Genomic DNA, 21616 nt, shown 5'->3' with positions numbered 1-21616 from the left:
CATCCTGGAACTCGCCAAGGAAGACCTAATCATCCAAATTTGACTCAAAGGTGCTTCCAAAGACTGTGAGTTTGTCTCTTTAATGAGCCTACGTCACATCTCAACTTCCTGAAGCCAAAGTCTGGTCTTCAGGATGTAGCAGTGCAGAGGGAGGAAAAGCCAATTCTGCATTGCCTGTTTAATGTTCTACCTTGTTCCTTGCCCAGTCCCCAAAAAATTCCTTATGAAATTTCATTCAATAAAGAAATTGACAAAATTAAAAACTGTAAAAAGGCGAAGTAGGCAGACTTTGCCATTGTTACTTGTTGAACTGGAAAGAATAGAACCCATGGTCTGAGGAAGTGTCCACCATTACTTGAATCTGCTGGCCGCTGCTCTCCTCAACTGCAGCACTAGAAGAAGGCACAGGGGTGTACTGGGAAATGTAAGCTCCTTGTGTAGTTGCCGCTGGCGGCATATACATGCCCATGCTACTGAGGGAGAGGTGGCCCAGTTGTTGGGTGAGGGGTCCCCTCCTGGAGGCAGGCTGGAGAGAAATAGGGTGATCTACCCCTGGTGTCAGAACTGATCCTGAAGACTGCATGAGGTGTGACTGGTGGTACATCCAAGCCAGGTTAGGTACTTGAGGAGGAGATGTCTGAGTCCCTTTCTGATATGAAGACACAGGAGATGGAAGATACACAGAGACAGTGCAGACTGAGCCAGCATCCTGTTGGGGGTGATGCTGTAAGGGGCTGGGTAAAAACAGTTCTGAAGAGCTGTGGTGGGGTCATAGTTCAAGGCCATACCACCCATGTCTCCATTCCTTGGCCAGGCCCATCCATTTTGTACAAATTTTCCTTGATTCTGTCATTTCTTTGGCCCACCATCAGCAAATTTACAAAGCAGGGGATCAGATGGGGCTGGTACTCCAGGGGGTGTCTTAATGTATTTTCCATTAAAGTGGGTGATGATGGTCCACACTTCTCTGTGGACTCCATACTTGCAAAGCCAACCCCTCTGCTGGTCCCACGGATGTCTCGAAGGATTCGGGTGGAGATAACCTGGCCAGAGGGCTTCAGCATCCCCTCCAGTTCTTGCTTATCCATTGATAGTGGGAGGTTTGAGATGTATAAATTTTTGGGTCCTGCTCCTGTTGCTTTGCCATCTGTGCCGTTACACCACTGGCTTTCAAGGCTGTTAGAGCTTTCTGTGCTCCTGAAGGACTGTCAAAGTCCACAGAGCCATAGCCTTTGCGTTTGTTGGTTGTCTTGTCCAGTATGGCCTTATTGGAGACAGTCTTGCCATATGGCTGACGCAGCTTGACAAGGTCCTGGTCAGTAGTGCCTGGCTGCAACCCCCAGATGTACAGGTTGGTTTTGCTCAGCTGGTTGTTTCTATTACTTCTACTGCTGCTGCTAGGGGTACTGTTGCTTGGATTGGATGGGGCCATCTGCTGAGCCAATGACACATACGGCTTCTTGTTGTTCTTGTTATAGCCAAAAGTTGGAATCCCAGGCCTGGAAGTCACTGATAGCATTTTCTCTTTAATGTTAGGGAGCTGAGAGAAAAAAGAGGGAGAGGGAAAGGGAGGGGGAAGAGAGAGGGAGGGGGAGGAGAAAAGGGCCCACATTACCTTTTAATATTTTGTGTGTCAATTATCAAGAAATAGATCTTTTTTTTGTTCAGTTGTATTCTGGTTTAAAGGAATTAAAGAGTGAAGTTGTATAGAGATTACAATACTATTGGATTTTGCATTTACCCTTTTAGTTACCTTTACTGAATGTCCTCATTTCTTCACACTACTCCAAGCCACTCTCTCCTGTCTTTTCCTTTCAACCGCAGAACTCCATTTAGTAATTCTTGTAGGGAAGGTCTTTTGTTCACAAACTCGAGTTCTTGTTTGTGAATATTTTAAACTCTCCCTCATTTCAGTGTTGCTGGATAAAGAATTTCTGGCTGGCAGTGATATACTCAGTGTATTATACCACTGCCTTCTCAGCTCTGTGGTTTCTGATGAGAAATTGGCACTTAGTTTTATTGAGGGTCCTTGTATATGACAAATTGCTTTTCTCTGCTGCTTTCGGAATTCTTTTTCTTTGGTATTTGACCTTCTGGTTAGTATGTGTCTTGGAGAAGCTCTGTTGGAATTTATTCTGTTTGGTATACATTGTTCTTGGACATGCTATGTTTTTCATACGAGTTGGGAAATTTTCAGCCATTATTTCCTGAATATTCTTTCTGCCCCCTTTCCTTTCTCTTTTTCTGGGACAGCCGTGATGTGTAGTTTGTGTGCTTCATGCTGCCATTCACATCCCTGAGACTGCTCAGTTTTTTGCATTCTTTCCTCTATTTGTTCATATGATTTTGATTGTTCTGTCTCTTAGTTCACTTATTCTTACTTGGCCTTTTCAAATCTTCTGTAGTATACCTCTGGTGTATTTTTAATCTCCATTATTGTGTTTTCATCCTCATAATTTCTGTTATGTGTCCTTTGCACACCGTGTTTCCTATTTCTCTGAATATTTTGTCTTCTTTTTTTGAAACTTGGACATTTTGATATTTTGATGTGTTACCACTGGAATTTAGACTCTGAGGCATCTGTTCATTAATCCTGTATCTAGGTGGTGTTATGACAGTAGTTTCCTTGAATGTCAGGAGCTAACAAAAAGAAAAAAGTCTCAGTCTTTGAAGTTTGGTATGTGCAAGTGCTCCCTCTCAGAGCTTAGCTGTGTTAACAGTAAGTTTAGAGAATGGCTTAGGGTACAAACGTAGGGTCCTCCCTGGTCTTTTCTGTGTGTTTGTCTTGTCCCAGGCATGTGTGTGTACCCTAGGAATTCCCCCAGTCACATGTATCCAAATTTACCCTTGTCCCTAAGAAACAGTGTTTTTTCCCCGTCCTGGGCACTGTGCTGTATGTCCCTCATCCAGCAGACCTTTGCTTCAGGCAGCTGCTATTTGACTGTTCTATTACAGCCTTCTGTAGGAGAGCTGTGTGAGCTATCATCTACATGCAGGACAAGTTCTGGGATGGCAAGCCTGTGATGAGCATCCTAGATCAGTCCTTTAGGCTGCCACCAGACAGATCTGCACAGACATGCATGCTCCCAGTATGTGCACGAGGGTTACGCTGCTCTCTCCTTATTGGTACCAGGGCCCACACTGGGAGTGCAGGGCAGAGCCAGTGAGGGGTTTGGGGAGGGTCCAGCCAGGCTGCCACAAGGTCCTACCATTTTTAAGTTGGCTTTTTCTGTATTTGGCACTTGCCCTGTATTTTAGTTTCCTTGGCTGCTGAAGCAGATACCATGCAATGGGTTGGCTTAAACAATGGGAATTTGTTAGCTCACAGTTTGAGGCTAAGAGAAAGTCCAAATCGAGACATCATAAGGCAATGTTTTCTTCCTGAAGACTGGCATTCTGGGGCTGGCTGCTAGTGATCTTTGGTCCTGGGCTCTTCTGTTACATGACAATGCACATGGTGGCCCCTCCTGGCCTCTGCCTTCTCTTCTGGTTCCATTGACCTTCAGCTCTTGCCTCCAGTGACTTTTTCTCTTCCTGTCTGCATTTCATTCTCCTTATAAAGGATTCCAGTAATAGGATTAAGATCCGTCCTGAATGACCTCATCCAAAGGTCCTACTTATAATGGGTTCATACCCAAAGGAATGTATTAAGTTTACAGAACATGTTTTTCTGGGGTATATCACTCCAAACCACTGCATGCTGTTAACTACAATCCTTTTACTGTGTTGAGCTTTGAGAAAGATGGTTTTACCAGTTCTTTTTTGTTGTTGTTATTTTAAACATTTATGGTGGATAGAGCCCTGGAGCAGCTAACTCTATCATCTGGGTGACCAGAATTTCCTGTTCAGTTCACTTTTATATTCCCACTGTCTAGCATAATTCCTGGCTTGTAGTAAGTGCTCAACAAGCATGTTTTGGATGGGTAAAGGAATGAATGATACATTCTAGAATCTGAATTATAGTATCAAAGGATATGAACATTTTTAAGTGTCTTTTTACATTTTGCCAAATATATTTCGCAAAGGTTTATACAGTTTATGAGCAGTTTCAGTGTCCCGTGGATATTATTTAGGTATCTATTGATAGAAGAAACCATTATCTTTTATTCCTGATAGGATTAAAATTTTTTCACTGGCTTAAGAACCATTTGTATTTCTTCATGTATAAGATATAACAGTTTCCAAGTGGATGTCTACCTCTTATAATTAAATGTATAGTTTATTACTTTCATGGAGTCCTTGAAAAATACTGCACCTTATATACTTCTCACAGCATCTCTCTACAGTGGCAGTTCTAGCATTTAATAGTTGAAGAAATGTGAGGTTCAGAGAGATCAAATTGTCAAAGCCAGGAGTAGAATCCAGGAACTGTGGCTTATGGTTCCTTTTTTAGAGATACAAACCTCTCAACTATCTGACGTTAGAAACAATTTTCTGGGTAATTTTCCTTTCCATAGTAATGCTAAAAGCTATATAGATTTTTTTTTTTTAAATAATTCTGGTCATTTGGATAGCACACTGGTATAAATACTTTTTCATCTGCATGGTTATTTGGATAGTTTTGCTCAGTGATGACTTCATAAAAGCAGCTCTCAGCATTGGATATTTCTATGTTTTTATCTGTCTGTCTGTCCATATAGAGATACACATAAACACATATGTTAGGATTTTCAGTAGTGGAAAAGTAGCTTTTGTTTTATATTACAACTGTTTGTTTTATGTTAGAATGTCACTAGATACACTAGATATTCGTAGTGTTGATGGTAAAATTTTAATAAGTATATGTTGGCTTCCACAGTCTGTAATGAAGATGTACTTTATTGAAGTATATATTTTAAAAGTGTTGCCTAACTAGGAATCAGAAATGTCACTGATGCCTCAATGTAAAAAACTTGCTTATAAAAATAAACAGATATGGTTAAATGATGTCTAAGGAACATGCTTAAAGAAAAGAGAATTATGTAATTGTCACAAATAGGAAAATGATTTAAAAGACTTTATTAGAAATAAAGCCAGTGAAATATTGCAAGGAACAAAGCTTACAGACAGAGAAGAGTTCTTAAGACAGGGATGAAACAAATATTTATGAATGACTATCTCATTTTTTATTGATGTGAATAATTTGTAAATGTTTTGCTTAAGGTCATCTACTGAATTTGTCACCTTACTCTCTCACTTATGGAAGCCCAGGCAGTGTAATATGGTTCCCCTTTGTCTAAAAAAAGCTTCTCAAATAACTTAGCCAAGAACCTTATTTCCTTTTTTTCAGAACTTCCTCAAATATTCAGTTTTCTGAAAACTTTGAGAGATATTAATGTAATATTATCATCATGATTAGTTATTTGAGGCCTATGATATATTTTAAATCTTTAATTTTTCTAGTTGGCTTGGACCCCTTTTCTGGCTGCATTTAGTGTGGGTCTACAAGATTGTGATGATACTGAAGTAGCCTCTCTTTGCCTGGAAGGTATAAGATGTGCAATCAGAATTGCATGCATTTTCAGCATTCAGGTAATTTTGCCTTTGTCGCCAGCATGAAAAATTTAAATTACTTATGTCATTACTGTAATTTAAATTATAGTGCATTTTATAGTCTGACTTACTAAAAATTTTCCAAATGTATGGTGAAATTTAAATGAATCTTAACGTTTAGCTTCTGACAGGCTATGATGGAAGTGATAGTTCTATGTTTATCATTCATTATTGTTTGGGTTGCAGTTTTTTTTCTCTAAAATAGCTGTATAAAAAGTTTGCAAAACTTTAAATTCCAATATGATAGTTTTCATTTCTTAGTTAAGCATCTTGTATGTTCAGACTTGTTAAACATATTATATATACTTTTTATATCACTTTGTAACTTTATCTAAGCCTAAGAAAAAGTTATTAAGGGAATCAGCTATTCAGTACATAACTTCTATGAACGTGATTGGTTCCTTTTACTAATTTATATGCTTTTGTCTCATAATAAATTTTGGCCTAAGTTTTTCTTTCTTTTTTAAAAACATACTTCACATCTAATTATGAATCATATGCTTTAAAAACACCGTCTTGTTGTAGAGAAAAAATTAGCAAACTTGCAAAGCAGTTTCTGCTGGTTCATACAGCACTTGAAACATAAGTGCTCAATAAATTTGTTCTTTCTTCATGAATTCATTTCTTATTCACTAAACTCTCTCCTTAATTTAACACCTTCATCACTTTTGGATTTTAGAAATTAATGCCTTTCCTGCTTTGTTCGTATTCTTAAAATGAAACTGCAGTTATGTAATTCATGAAATGTCAGTGAAAACTTACTAAAAAAGTAAACAGGGCTCATCAGTAGGGAATTAGAAATCACTCTGCTTTATTTACACCCTTATAAGTATACCTTTCTCTTTTTTACAGCTGGAAAGAGACGCATACGTCCAGGCACTAGCAAGATTTACCTTACTTACAGTGAGTTCTGGCATTACAGAAATGAAACAGAAGAACATTGACACAATAAAAACACTTATCACAGTGGCTCATACAGATGGAAATTATTTAGGAAATTCATGGCATGAGGTATAATCACTTTCTTTTATTTTCAGCTTTGCAGTTTAGTTTATAAAATGAAGTAATGTTAAATGTTCTATCACTGATGTACTGAAGTGTTTGGGGATGAAATGAATTTAGTACATTTAGGTTTCAGTATATTTAGCTTTTTATAATGGCTTATAATGTGGCCTATATTAAAATCTTTGCTGCGTACATTAAATATTTTCTAAGACATTCTTAACACATTTTTTTTTTCCTTTTTGTAATTAAGATTCTTAAGTGCATCAGTCAGTTGGAGCTGGCACAGCTTATAGGAACTGGAGTGAAACCCCGATACATTTCTGGAACAGTGCGAGGCAGAGAAGGATCTCTTACTGGAACAAAAGATCAGGCTCCTGATGAATTCGTGGGTCTGGGACTAGGTGGGAATTTTTAAAATTCTTTGTATGGAGAATAAAAAATTGTTTTTAAGTTGCTCGTTATATGTAACTTTATTATAGTAATAAAATACAATTAGAGGGATATGATGACAGGCCCTAGGGCTAATTTTAGAAGAAAAAGCAAGATTTGGGAACTAAGTATTTCTTGGTCTGTTTTATGCAACGTTAAAAGACCCTTAGTCTCAATCTCATAGTTTGGGGTGGGAGAAGGGTAATATAAATGAATGAAGGCTGGTATAAGATAATAGTTTGAACAATTAGCGAACATGTTTACACCAAAATTTTTTATGGCATTCTGGCCTAACTGAACATTTCTGCCAGATGGAACTTCTCTCTCTGGTTCCTTTTGTGTACTCAATATGGCTGAGCATTCCAGGTTTAACTCAATAACAATGGAAAACATTAGCAAAAATGGATACAGAAGAATCAAAGGCAAAACATTTTTGGTTACAAAAAGAAGACAGCCCACCAGGGGAGAAACAAAGTTTAGACTGTCTTTGGCCTTGAATAATGTGCTTCTGAGTTTGAATTCTTCTCTATTTCTTCCTTACTATGTGCCAGGTCAGTCAACTCTCTAAGCTTTGGTTTTCTCTTTTGCAAACTAAGGGTTATATCTACACAAAGAATTATTAGGATTAAATAAAAATATATGTGATTAGACTTAGCGCAGTGGATGGTATATTAGAGGTTTCTGGATTATTATCTGTCATCCTTCCCTACCTCCAACCAACTGATCTAGAGACATGACTTAAAGAAGCCATGAGATCCAGGAATATTTACCTTTTAAGGCTTTGCACTATAACCTTGCATTTCTGGACATTTTCTATCTTTTTATCTTTTAGTGATTTCTCTGTTGTTGCTAGCAGTAAAATTCTTAGGAAATCCAAAAGAATCTCAAGCCTGAAAAAGGATCCATAGGGAAGGAAGTAAAGACCAAGACCATGTTGTGGCTTCAAGTTGGACTGGGGAAAATTAGTTCCCGGTGGTAATCCAACTGTAGCAGCCAGCAGTGCGGTCTGTACTTCAGCTCTGCCATAACTGCTGTGGTACTGCGAGGTGTGGGAGTTCTACCAGTGCAGGTGTAGACCTAATAACTTGGTGATCCAGCAGCAAGATTTAGAACTGCCTGAGCACCTGCATGGTGACTTGTGTAACCTGGAAGTCTAACTTGGAGCATTAGAACTATAATTACTCCAGGAGATAGCAGGAGATACAGATGAAAATTATTTACAGGCAAGTGAAATGAATGTGCGCTAAGTGATTCAGTAGTTTTGAAAAGGCCTAGAGAGTATGGAAGGGCCAAAACAATGAAAAGGTGCTAATCACTGGGGCTCCATTTTAGCTAATAGAGCTATAGAAGCAGTTTATACTAAAAGTATAGCATCAGTGGCCTAATTTATCTTCTAAAAGTGTTAGTCAAATGAAAGAAATAGTGATACTTGCTATTATATTTACTAGTATATAGTGAATCAAAATTAATTTGATCACTGTTCTCTTAGGCTACTTAGTTGATGACCTGCCTCCTCCCTTCAGGAACAGGGAATTTGCATAAAGATACATTTAGGATCTGGAAATAAAAACCAGTTCAGGGTTTCAGTGTACTCCATGGACCAACCAATCCCTTCCAGCTCTATTTCATGCTTTATTTAGGATTTAAGTCACCTACTTCTCTTTTTTGATCTACTCCATTCTCCATTCACTCTTGATTAATCATATCTCTCATTTTCAAGTCCCCATCCTAGAGGTAGCCAATCTGTTTGACTTGGCCCCTGTTGGGCAGAGCCCTCCTTTCAGACCATCTTGTTGGTCACCAGCCAACCCATGAGGCAAATGTCCACCCCTGGTCCTCCTCCTGTACCCACCTTATCAGACAACAGCTACTTTCTTAAGCAGGATGATACACAGTTTAAGCAAAAAAGGATGTGGTACAGGTAATCAAGCCAGTTTAGTGCTTGTGTGAGTGCCCCCCTCTCTCTCTCTCTCTCTCTCTCTCATTCTCTTTCTTTCTTTCTTTCTATCTGTATCTATTACTAAAGATATATATAAATTAATATTGTCCTTTAATACAAGCATCCATGCACCATGGAAAAATGAAGATTTTAATTATTAAGAACACATTGTATATAAACATTATATTTGAAGTATATGCACATTGTCCTTTTAAAGTATATATTTAAGTTAAAAAATTGAATGGCTTGGTTATAAAAATGTTTAGAAAATATTTACAACACAAGTCTTTGTTTTCTGAGTTATATAAGTTAACCTAAATATTTGTGCTTTGGAGTCATTTGTTAAAACTGGAACTGTTATCATATTACATTTTTCTGTCACACAAATCTGTGAAAGATTTTACATATTTACGCAATGGGTCCTGTGGATTCCTGAATTTTATATATTCTTTGATTCTTTTAAATGTTTACTATGATTATAGATATTATATTTAAATATAAAATGCCTAGAAAGCTCTCTAAAAAGGACATTCAGTTGATAGAGGAAGGTTTGTGGTGATTCGCATTATTTTTTATCATAAATTTTTCTTCATTAAATTCCTGTCATGCGCTATATATATTTGAATTGTTTCTGGACAATATTTGCCCCACCAACCCAACTCTTTGTCACTTATTTCAGGCTTTCATCCTTGCTCACTTGTATTGTAGAAATAGACTCTTAATCTGTTGCCCTGACTCCATTATCTTCCTATTTCAGTATATTCCCCAGACACTACCAGCATTATTTTTCTCAAATTTCTGAGATTCACATCAGTCTTCTAAAAGCTGTAATTGTTCCCTGTTTTCCAAAGGAGTACATTTAACATGGCATTCAGGCTCTTCACATATTTGTAGTCTGTCTTTCTAGCTTCATCTACTGTTGTTCTCTCCCTTCTTCCCTCTCTCCCGCTGGTGTAGCATCCATTATGGCTACACCAGAGTATGTTAAGACATGTCATGCACTTGCATGCTTCCATTACTCTGTACATGCTGGTCCCTCTACCTAAACTACTTTCCCTTCTGCTTTTCTTCCACATGGTCAGCCTTTTCGGTCTAGCTTGAAAAAAATACTTTGTCCTATGTGAAGCCTTACCATGTGCCTATACCCCCATTCTTCCTTCCCCTATCAAAATTAGTTCTAATATTTAGCAAACTCGTTTTATATATGTAATTAGTTCATTTCAGCCATGAAACCGTCATTACATTGTATATACTTACACATGTCTGTCTCTCCTGGTAAATCATTAATGTATTGAGGGCAGGACCACATCTTTTCATAAGGTTCTGCTCCTGGAGGAGGATTAGAGTTCGTCTGGTTTGAATGACATCTTCTGGCATGTTTGCATTCAGAAGGGCATTTATTGAGTGTCTGGTCAGTTGGTCAACAAGTATTTATTGAGCACCTGCTTAAACTCAATGTTGAGTAAGATGGGGAAGGACAGAAAAGGTGTATGATGAGATTCCTAAACTTGAGGAAACTTATCTAATTGAGAAGGCAGCATAAACACACCTAAAATAATACATATGAAGCTATATGGGGAGAAATTCTGATTTTGAGTAAATACTTAAGTAAATTCTTGGTTCAGAGAAAAGTGAGAGGAATTCTTCACAGAGAACTCAAATTGGGTCTTGGAAGATAAACTTTAGATGGTTGAGGGATGGCATAACCAGAGACACATCCTGGTTAGAATATTCAAGGGAAGTGCCTTTGATGCTAGGTTGAAAAATATTTGCTTTATCCTGTAAGTATAAATTATAGTAAGCAAATTGAAGGTGATGATTTAGGAAGAATAATCAGGCAGGAGAATGAAGGAGAGATTGAAGAAGGAGAAAGTTAGCAGCCGAGAAATCAGTTGGGAAAGTGTTTCAGTAATCCAGGCATGGAATTAGGAGAGCCTAAACTAAGCAAGAATGGAAATGAATGGATGATATGAAAAACGGGTCAAAAGGAAAATCCCTAAGGCTTAGTAACATTGAATTTTGCAGGTAGTAGAGAGGGGAAAGAAAGCAAAGATGCTTCCAAGGTTGAGTTTGAACACTAGAAAAATTGTTGTTCCACTGTCCAAAATATGGGGGGAGATATTTGGAGGGGGCCAGGGATTGATTCTTTTGAGAGTATTAGAACATACAAGTAGAAATTTCTAATAAGCAGATGCAAACAGGGCACTGGAAAGTAAGTGACAGGGGAAGTATAGATATATGGAATTGGGAATCATCCCCAAAAGTTACAGTTGGTACTGGAATTAGTGATGTGTTTCTTAAACATAAATGTAAATTATGCCTAATGTCATTAATTTTGTGGTCTAAATTCTCAATGTCCCTAATTGATACGATCTTTGCAAATGGAGTTTATGTCTTTTATCACCATGTTTTGTATACTACGTAGTGTTACTCATTAAGCACATTTGGCCTTGGTAAATGCCACTGTTGGCAAAAGAATTGTTCACTGAAAGCCTTCTTTCTTTTACTGAGAAAAACTGATTTAAGTTTATAGAACTATAAGTGTGTCTTTCAACTGAATTATTTTCAAACTGAAATGAATCTTTTTTATGTGTGGTAGTTGGAGGAAATGTGGACTGGAAGCAGATAGCAAGTATTCAGGAATCCATTGGAGAAACCAGTTCCCAAAGTGTTGTTGTTGCTGTAGATAGGTAAGGCATTCATTTATTCCCTTTTTGAATGAATACTATTTTAATTCTGTAGCATAGTAAAAAGAAAATAATTTTCCTTAATTAATATTAGACTATAATACAATATGCTGTAATTTAGATAATGTACCTATAATTTTGCTTTTTAGATCATAGAATATAGGAAGAACATAGACAGTATAAAAATTTAAATTACAATTCAGTATTAGTGGGTGTTTTGGTTTGCTAAAGTTGCCAAAAGGCAATATGCCAGAAATGGGTTTGCTTTACAGTGGGGATTTATTACCTAACAAGTTTACAGTTCTGAGGCCATGAAAATGTTCACATCAAGGCATCAGCAAGTGATGTTTTGTCCCCAAAGACCAGCGATCCTCAACTCCCCTGTCACATGGCTAAACACATGGTGACATCTGCTGGTCTCTTCCGCCTCTCCTGGGTTGTATTGCTTCCAACTCCTGGCTTCAGTGGCTTCCTTTCTGAACTTCTTTGGCTCTCTTAGCTTCCCTGGGGCTTTTTTTCTGTGTCTTTGCTGTCTTTTATCCTCTTATAAAGGATTAATCCTCTTATAAAAAGGATTAAGGCCCACCCTGAATGAGATGGGTCACATCTCAACTTAAGTTAAGATCCTACTCACCCTCACCAAAATATCCTATTTGCACACCCACAGGAATGGATTAGCTTTAGGAACATGCTTTTCTGGGTTACATACAGCTTCAGACTACCACAGTGGACGTTAAGGAAATGGTTACCTTTACCTTGATGAAAACATAAATATTTTATTTCCTTTGTAGAAAACCTATGAGAAAACATAGTGTCATTTGTCTTTCTGGGCCCATGATAGGGGACTGTGTTATGGGGAAAATGTAAGGGTTTTGCTGGCAATTCTCACTATAACCTTCTGTGGAAAAGATTTAGGAATTTATATATTATGTAGATTACCAGGTTTTCCTAATTTTTAGTTTGCCTTCTAAAAGAAAACTCATGCTATGTTTTATTTTACTATGAAACATTTAGTTTTTCATATATAAAAATGCCCAGTGTGTAGAAAAACATCTAGATTATTCTGAAGTTGGGCTCTTGGTCCCAGATGAATGCCCAAAAAACTGAATTGAGCATGTTACAGTACTGATGTTCAATATCCTTTTTTTTTTTAAACACTTGTGATGGAAACATTCAAAAATATATTATCTAGTATAGTCTTTCCTTGATGGACTAGAGATTCATAGTGATCCATTATTTCATTTTGCTTTGGATAAAACTTTTTTGCTCGAAGTATGGACAGAATTTTAGAGTATTCAGTGGCTATGACCTAGGAAGTACTCCCTGGAACTTTTTCTTTGAAAAGAATTCTTAAAGGCCACTTATCTCCTCCCTCTCTTTTATTTTTATTAAGGAGGAGGGGGAGCATTTGCCTTTTCCTTCTAAAGGCTGGAGAAGGATTGTGTATCATCTTACACCTACCATATGACTTTAGGGCTTACCATGCACCAGGCACTTTTTGAAGTGCTTTACAGTTACCCCTTCATTTTTAATCCTTTCAGGAGCCTCAGGCACTGTGTACTAGTGTCCTTTATTGGCAAATGAGGAAACTAAGACAGAGGAGGGTTAAATGACTTGCTCATTCACACAAGCAGGCTAGTCTTGCCTTGGTTATTGCAATAACTGTTCCATGTTTTCATTCATAGAGAATTTTCAGGGTGCTTGTCTCCTAGTGTGGACTTGCAGCCTCTCCTCCCTTCTGCCTGCAGGTCCAACTCCAGAGCAGTATAGTAGCTGCCCTTTTGTTACCAGATTAGCTTTCTTAAAGATGATTTTCTCACCTTCCAAAAAATCATCTTTACTGTCATTATGGGAATCTATTCAGGCAAGAGTCAACATTTTACCTACTATCTCTGTTTCCATATCATACTTTATTGTGAACACATCCTGATATAGCTTTCTGTCTACTGTTTATTACAGAGGGGCATGTCAGTCATTGGAACAAATTATATGCCTTTCCATTTTAAGAATTTATGCTGCATCAGAAGAGTCTTAGCACAAATTCTATTAGTACTTCATTGTCTGAAGCTTCACTATCGTTAGATAATTCTACAAATGTAAATCCAATGTCCAATTTTTTACAGAGCTCCAATATTTAAATTTTAGCTTATTGTAGAAAACATTGTTACATATTTGATTTATTATGAGTTCATATTATTCTTGTGTGATGCATTTCACTTTCTCATTAAATTTCTTCTTCTCTGTTTCCTTTTGAATTTCTCTGTTTATTTTCATATTATAGTCTGACTCTCTAGTCCATGAGTTAATTCGGTAAGATCACAGTGATAGTCAAGACAGTGATGGGAATACTATCAAGTATCATCCTGGAAAGTTCTATGGTTGTCCAGTAAAATAAGTCACTTCCCTGTCCTTGGCCCTATTTTCTGAATTATCTTTTATTACGGGTATAGGAATTAAACAAAAAATAATAATACAAATAATACTATTTTTAATTCTTTATCTTTTTACTAATTAAGAGGATAATTGTGATTCCTTTAAAAACTTTAAGGTAAAGTTTTCTAATTATGTTCTCTTTTATATTACAACTCTTGTACCATAAGAATTTAGGAGAATAATGGTTACTTAAATCTGGGAATACCTGATCCTCCAGCAGTTGCTAGGGAGAATTTGCTAGGCATTGCTGAACTTGAACAATTCCATGAAGTATTGCTAAACTGTGCAGGGGATAGGCTCTGTCCAGGGGTGATTTAACTGAAAAAGCTGAAAAAGTTATTTAGCATTGAAGCGTTTTTGGTTTTTAAATTATTATTATTTTTTTAAACACTCTAGATGTACCATTATGCCACTCTATCTTACACTTGAGAACATTCTGTTGCCCATCAGAAAACAGAATAAACCTTATCCAAGCACATTTGCTCATTGATATCTTTTACTTAGGATAGGTCTAGGAAACAGAGGTTACCTTGGATGTTTTCATTGTGAATAACCTATCCCATTTTTTTCACCTTTTTATGCTTTTTTTCAGAGCATGTCCTTTCATATTAGCACACAAGATTCTCATGTTTCTTTCTTTTGCTTTTCATACAGGAAATAAAGAATCCATTTCATAGATTGATTTTGTGAGACAGACAGCTCTGTTCTCTTGCCTTAGTATGTTAAGGTTTAACTTTAAATGCCTCACAGACACCTGTGTTCTACCATTGGCTTGTCTTTAGTGGAGCATTATTAGACATAGTGACCCCTGAGAGGCTACCAAAGTGAGTAGAAGTTTGAATGCTCTTACCCAGGATGCATGCCCTCCCCACCTTCACCCCTGCATGTGCAGGGCCTGATTGCCATGAGAGTTCTTTTTCCTTGTTGCCCTTTTTTCTCCATTATTTCACCATCTTCAAAAGAGTTCATTCCCTCCTTCTCTTGTGGTTGATTATAATCTGAATCTCTGCTCCTTTCTTTACTCCTCTGTTCTTTGGCATTTGATCCTCTCTCGATTTAAAAAATATCCTGTCTTGTTTCTTTTGCTCCTTTTCCTGATGTTTCAAATTTTGACTCTACTTGAGGTATTGTTTGTTTATTGCTGTTGCCTTCCATGAAAAAACCTGTAGTTCGATATATCACCTAGTCATATTTGAAATTTGTAGTCTAGCAGTTTTCATTTTTGTTTTTTTTTTTGTGAGAGTTTTTCAGGCTTTATAGTTTTTAACTTCTGAGTTCAGTCTGACCACTGGACGAATGGGGCATTATTACTCTTGATTTTTTTCCCCCCAGATTGTATTTTTAGCCAGATTTTTGAATTATTGTTAGTAAATCTTAAGATACTCCTTTAGCAAAAGCTCAGATTCTGAATTATGTTGTCAATTTCTAAACTGTTTTTCTTATTGTTTTAAACTTTGTTCTTTAAACTGCTTTGTAATTTTGTTACTTATTGCTGGTATAGAAAGATATTGATGAGCACTGAGGTTAAAATATCATGATGTACTCAGAAACATGTAGATAGTGGTAGTAGGAAAAAACATATTTCTAATGTTTAATATATGTTTTGCTCAGGTAAGTGTGAGACAGTGTAGCCAACTTAAGTGGTGGACTCATGATCAGACTGTCCTAGTTTGAATCTTGGCTCCAGCAGTTAGTTACTAGTTCTGTGACTTTGAGGAAGTAGTTAAATATCTTTGTGCCTCAGTTTCTATGTACCTGTTTTCCTGTTTATAAAATTGAGACTAAAATAACACAGACTTCCCAGCATATTTGTGCTTAGAACAGTGCCTACCATGTAATTTGATAGCTACTAGTGTTATGATTACTGTTATTTCTAAAGTTTAATATTTACTCTTGTCTTTGAGGTTTCCTTTTTTATCATGCAAATCCTATTGAAACACAGAAAGAGCTCATTGTAGGAAGCTGGGCAGAGCTGCTGGGCAGAAAAGTGGTTTGCTACTTAGTTTAATTCTATGAGACTTTGCAAGGTTATATTAAATCACTTGTAAGTTATTGTAAATGAATTTTCTAATCAAACTTACATTCCTTCTAAAAATAAAGTGGAATTTTAAGAACTTGTTTAATGCTGGTAGATAATTAGGAAAAATCTCCAAATCTTATGTTTTGTAGTGTGCCATTCATCGGTTTTACCAAATTAATATTTTTCTTACGCTTAGTCTTGTGAAATAACTCATCTAGTGTTGGTAACTCTACAAATCAAATTGCAGCAGTGTGATCTTCATCCAATTATATTATTGAATGCAAACTGATATATATTGGGTGGTGGTGGGAGAATATCCAAACTGTAGTTGTTACTGTTACATGATACAAAATATTCATTTGATTACATAGATTTTTGTTTCCTTGAAACAGATAAAAATAGCTAGTAGCCCAGGCCACTTACTTTTTAATTGATATAATAAAAGTAAGATTATAAATTTTGGAATTGTTTCTCTCTTCTTGCCCTTCCCAGAATATTTACGGGGTCTACAAGGCTAGATGGAAATGCTATTGGTAAGTATGTACATTTATTACACTTACAAATTGGCTTTTTTAAAAACTTGGAATTTAAACAAAAAAATTTTAATCTATTTATATTTTAGTGGATTTTGTTCGTTGGCTCTGTGCTGTGTCTATGGATGAATTACTTTCCACAACACACCCAAGAATGTTTAGTCTGCAAAAAATAGTAGAAATATCATATTACAACATGGGAAGAATAAGATTGCAGTGGTCTCGAATTTGGGAAGTTATTGGAGATCATTTTAATAAGGTATTTGAATGATTGGTATTTGTTTACATTTGTAATGTTTTCCTTTGTTTAAAATTTTCCTATGAAATCTAACTGATGATTTTTTTCATCCAAGCAATTATCTGTTACTTTTTAATAATTATGTTTAGAAAAACCTTTGAATCCTGTTTTTCTTTTCAAAAATGATGGCTTGAGTTTTAAGGATTTAGTTAAAATACCTGGTTTCCTTGTTGAGAAGTATTGTTTGCTTGCCTAGTACCTTTATAGAAAAACTTAAGATTTTTATTTATGCTATTTTTTAATGACATATTTATTCTTAAAAAATAATATAAAAATTTGTAGATTTTCATTGCTGACATTAGTGTTCTGTATTTCTCTTTCCATTGCAGGTTGGCTGTAACCCTAATGAAGATGTAGCTATTTTTGCAGTAGACTCCTTGAGGCAGTTGTCAATGAAGTTCTTAGAGAAAGGGGAGCTTGCTAATTTCAGATTCCAGAAGGATTTCTTAAGACCGTTTGAACATATAATGAAACGGAACAGGTATTGTATTTGTTGAATTGCTTAAAATCAAAAAATACTGTATTGTTTTCCACAACAGGACATGAACAAAAGAAAAGGAAAAAAAAATGATGAGTCTTATCTGTATGCATTTCCAAACAGTTATCTTAATATTTTAGGTCTCCAACAATTCGAGATATGGTTGTACGGTGTATAGCACAGATGGTTAATTCTCAAGCTGCTAATATTCGGTCGGGATGGAAGAACATTTTCTCTGTGTTTCATCTAGCTGCATCTGATCAAGACGAAAGCATAGTGGAACTAGCATTTCAAACAACAGGGCATATTGTCAGTGAGTATTGTTTTAGCTATCTTCAAGTATAGAAAACACTTTCTTATGTTCAGAAAAATATTTGAGTATGCTAATATTGTAGGCCTACTATGGGCTTTAAGTTTCTCAAGTTTTGCCTTCAGAACCGGAGTGAATGATGATAATGGTGTTGCTTTTATTATATTATTATAGCTAACATTTATTAAGTGTCAGTTGTATGTCAAGCACTGTTCTAAGCACTTTACATGTATTTTCCTAAATCCTCACAAAAACTCTATGAGGTAAGTACCTTTTTTACAGATTAGGAAACTCAGGTACACAGAGGTTACATAATTGCCAAGGTCACTCAATTAGTGAGAGATCTGGAATTCAGAGTCAGAGAGTCTTAAAGAAAAGCCTTGGCTTTTAACCACTACACTACATGGTCTCCTTCGACTATAAGTGGGAATGAAATACTAAGGATTTCAGTTAAACCTGTGTGGAAGATGATGATCATCGTCATCATTACCAAGAATAATGACATCATGGCTTTCATCTGTCAAGCCCTTGTTTGGATCAAGCATTGTGCTCAGCACTTTACCTATGTTATTTTGTTTAATGCTTACACCTATCCTTGGGTATTTTAATCCCTATTTTATAGGCCAAGAAAATGAGATTCAGAGGGGTTAAATAAATTCATTTATTCATTCAACAACTGTTTATTCAGTACCTAATATGTGCCAGTCTTATCAGGTGCTAGTTTTATAGTGTAAACAAAATAGACATGCTTCCTTAGCCTCAGTACTTGGGGCAGCAAGTAAAGTGGCAGAGACAGACTTGAACCGTGGGTCTGTTGGACACCAAAGCCCTTAACCATCTTTAAGAATTATGCATTACCTCTAGAAATGGATATATTTTTGGCACAATTAAGAATAATTGAAAAACTAATTATTTTGATACATTTCTCTCTCCCAGCCCTTGTGTTTGAAAAACACTTTCCAGCAACCATCGATTCTTTCCAGGATGCAGTGAAGTGTTTGTCTGAATTTGCGTGCAATGCAGCTTTCCCAGACACAAGTATGGAAGCAATTCGACTTATTCGCCATTGTGCAAAATATGTGTCTGATAGACCTCAGGTATAGCCTCATGTAGTAAACAAAATTTCTGCTGAAGCTTTTATTTTTCAGTGAACCCTAAAATCTGAGCTTGATTTTGAGTTATAATTGTTAATAATGATATCTAATATTTATTGAAGTTTTTGGAGTTTCATGTCTGTTAACTCGTTTAATCTTCATAAAGTCTTTATGGGATAGGTAATGTTGCAGCCCATACAGATGAGGAAACTGAGGCATAGAGAGGTTAAAAAGCATACATATAGTTGCAAGGCTAGTAAAAGGGAGCTAGAGTTTTTGAACCCAAGCCTTGCTGCCATTTCCCTATACTGCTTTGTACTGTCAGTACTCTGCAGTGCCAAAGTTGACTAGCTATGGATGGGTCCAGGTTTAAACTCTTAAGTGAAAGACTGAATAGGCAATACAGCTGCCAAGTTTATCTTGCATATCTGAATCCATCTTTGTAGCTATCGTGAGGAGAAGTGATGCATCATAGGTTTGGTAATAAGATTTTCACCGTATGCTAACATGGACCTATGGGGTGCTTATTACCTTTTATATATATCACCTCTTTTGATCTTCATCTTCTCAGTGAGGTGAGTATGGCTACATTGTGTCAGAATCATTTGAAATGATAAAAATGAGAACCTGATTCAACCTGGCTAATAATGCATAAAGCTGGTGACAGTTGAAGCTGGAAATCAAATTTTGAATTCTAGTCTAGTGCTCCTTGTAGGCAGTTACAGACTCTGTTTTATAAATTATTGTGTATCCAATTGCTCACTTTTTGCAAAGCATTACAAATTTTTTTGAGGAATATGTTTAATGTACAGGTATATTGATGTGTTTTGCTTTTAATAATGCTGTTTCTTCTTGAAGGCTTTCAAGGAATATACAAGTGATGATATGAATGTGGCGCCTGAGGACAGGGTGTGGGTGAGAGGATGGTTCCCAATTCTCTTTGAGTTGTCCTGTATCATCAATAGATGCAAATTAGATGTAAGAACCAGGTAACAATCAGTATTTGTAATTAAAATTTTGAAGGATTTGTTTTTACTTCAATCAAATGAATTTCTCTCATGTGAATATAAGATCATAGTTAAATGCCATAAATCATACGTTTTATAAATATAATGATTTAATAGATAGGCAGACTTTCAGTTGCGCTAAGAACAACAACATTAAAAAGGAAAATACATTACTTTTTCTTAGAATTTCATTATAACCTACTTTGAGTTTTAGTTTCTAATTTAATTTAATACTTTACACATTCTGTCTTTTCATTCTTTTGTTTCCAATCAGAATAGAAGAAGTTAATGGGGGCTTCTGATATAGTATCCTTTTTTGTATTGGAGCTCTCCTGATAATGTTTTGTCATTTTAGGGGTTTAACAGTAATGTTTGAAATAATGAAAACGTACGGCCACACTTATGAAAAACACTGGTGGCAGGATTTGTTTAGAATTGTTTTCAGAATCTTTGACAACATGAAATTGCCAGAACAGCAGACAGAGGTAAGAGAACACAAGCTTTTCATTTAGCATAGTCATTTTTAAAAGTTCCTAATATTTTCCCTAATACCTTTTAGTAGTCACAGTGAACACATTGAGTAGAAAAGAATTCCTAGACAATGTTTCTTTAGGGCATGAGAATGTAATAGTGTGTCTTTATAAAACAGGAATGCTATTTTAGGATAGAACTGAGTTAATGAAGTAGTTTCTTGATTGTTTTTATTGAATTTCTAGTTTCTTTTCTCATTTTAATCTGGTCACAAAAAATCTGTAACTTTCTGTGATATTGCATACTACCTTCTTGTACTGAGTTGAGTAAAGAATACATAGTAAAATTTAAATTTTGTTTATTTTATTTCTGTGTATTTTACTACAAACCATTTATAGTATGCATTTTGGAAAGCATGGGTACAGAGGGTCAGGTTTCCCCATTTTGTCCTCTGTAATTGTATTAAAAGCAAACTTTTGCTATTATCCTTTAGGTATTTGAGAAAAATTAAGAAATTATTTATATTTATTTTGAATAGTTCCTTTCGCCTTTATGGTATTTCCAAGTAATCATAATTCAGGCAAATCAGTTTTATTTTAAACTTGCTCTAACTACTTGGATGAATTCCTATTTCCTTTTTTTTCTTTCATATTCTGTTATTTTTCTGGAACAAGGCCAGCTGTTATTCATGCATATTGTTTTTTGTTTGTTTATTTTAATTTTTTAATTGCTGTATGCATTTATTATTTGCTACTATTAATGCAACAAAGAAGAGACAAAAAGCTCACTTTAAACTCTATAGTTTTATAAGACACAGTCCAGGAAAAAGTGATTAGAAAGGAGGAGCAGTATCCTAGGGTCTTGGACACATTCCTGGGGGAGGTGGACCTCGAATTCCTGGTGGAGGGGGTCTCATTCCTGGAGTAGGGGGAAGTCCAGTTGGTGGGCCCATAGGTGGTCTCATACCGGGTAGAGGAGCCATAATGCCTGGAGGTGGGGTTGCTCTGCCCACAGGTGGGGGTGAGGTTCCCCAACATGGTGGGTACTATGTTGGTGCTCCAGCAACGCTCCATTTATAATGTGACTATCAAGACAGTGCAGTGATACTGTTTTTGTAATCAAGGCAAATAATGCAGAAAATAGTTCAACTTTATGCATATATGATATGGGTTATGGATAATGAGGAAAATAGAAATCAGATATTAAGTTAAGGGGGGAATATAATGTTTTTGAGAGAATTAAGAGCTCTGTTAAAAGAAACAGTAATGGGCTTATCTTTTTTTTAATTCAGTTTTATTGAGATATATTCACATACCATACAGTCATCCATGGTGTACAATCACCTGTTCACAGTACCATCATATAGTTGTGCATTCATCA

General features: G+C 36.1%; 1 protein-coding gene and 1 pseudogene across 2 annotated transcripts in view; one reads left to right on the top strand and one right to left on the bottom strand.

The window, feature by feature from the left end:
* The window catches only part of ARFGEF1 (ADP ribosylation factor guanine nucleotide exchange factor 1), a 193433-nt gene that overhangs the window by 149760 nt on the left and 22057 nt on the right, over positions 1-21616 (top strand). For both annotated transcript variants that reach the window (XM_037802577.1, XM_037802576.1), the window contains exons 20-30: positions 5383-5511; positions 6385-6543; positions 6788-6938; positions 11505-11595; positions 16538-16578; positions 16668-16837; positions 17206-17357; positions 17495-17667; positions 18601-18761; positions 19617-19747; positions 20121-20250. In XM_037802577.1, the coding sequence (XP_037658505.1) occupies positions 5383-5511; positions 6385-6543; positions 6788-6938; positions 11505-11595; positions 16538-16578; positions 16668-16837; positions 17206-17357; positions 17495-17667; positions 18601-18761; positions 19617-19747; positions 20121-20250 (1488 nt within the window). The remainder of the gene's footprint in view (positions 1-5382; positions 5512-6384; positions 6544-6787; positions 6939-11504; positions 11596-16537; positions 16579-16667; positions 16838-17205; positions 17358-17494; positions 17668-18600; positions 18762-19616; positions 19748-20120; positions 20251-21616) is intronic.
* LOC119508774 lies at positions 154-1519 on the bottom strand (annotated as a pseudogene).

This window comes from Choloepus didactylus, chromosome 14 (assembly GCF_015220235.1).
Source record: "Choloepus didactylus isolate mChoDid1 chromosome 14, mChoDid1.pri, whole genome shotgun sequence".
NCBI classification, from domain to species: domain Eukaryota; kingdom Metazoa; phylum Chordata; class Mammalia; order Pilosa; family Megalonychidae; genus Choloepus; species Choloepus didactylus.
The sequence above is the reverse complement of the archived record's forward strand: the minus strand, read 5'-3'. Positions and strand labels throughout refer to the sequence as shown.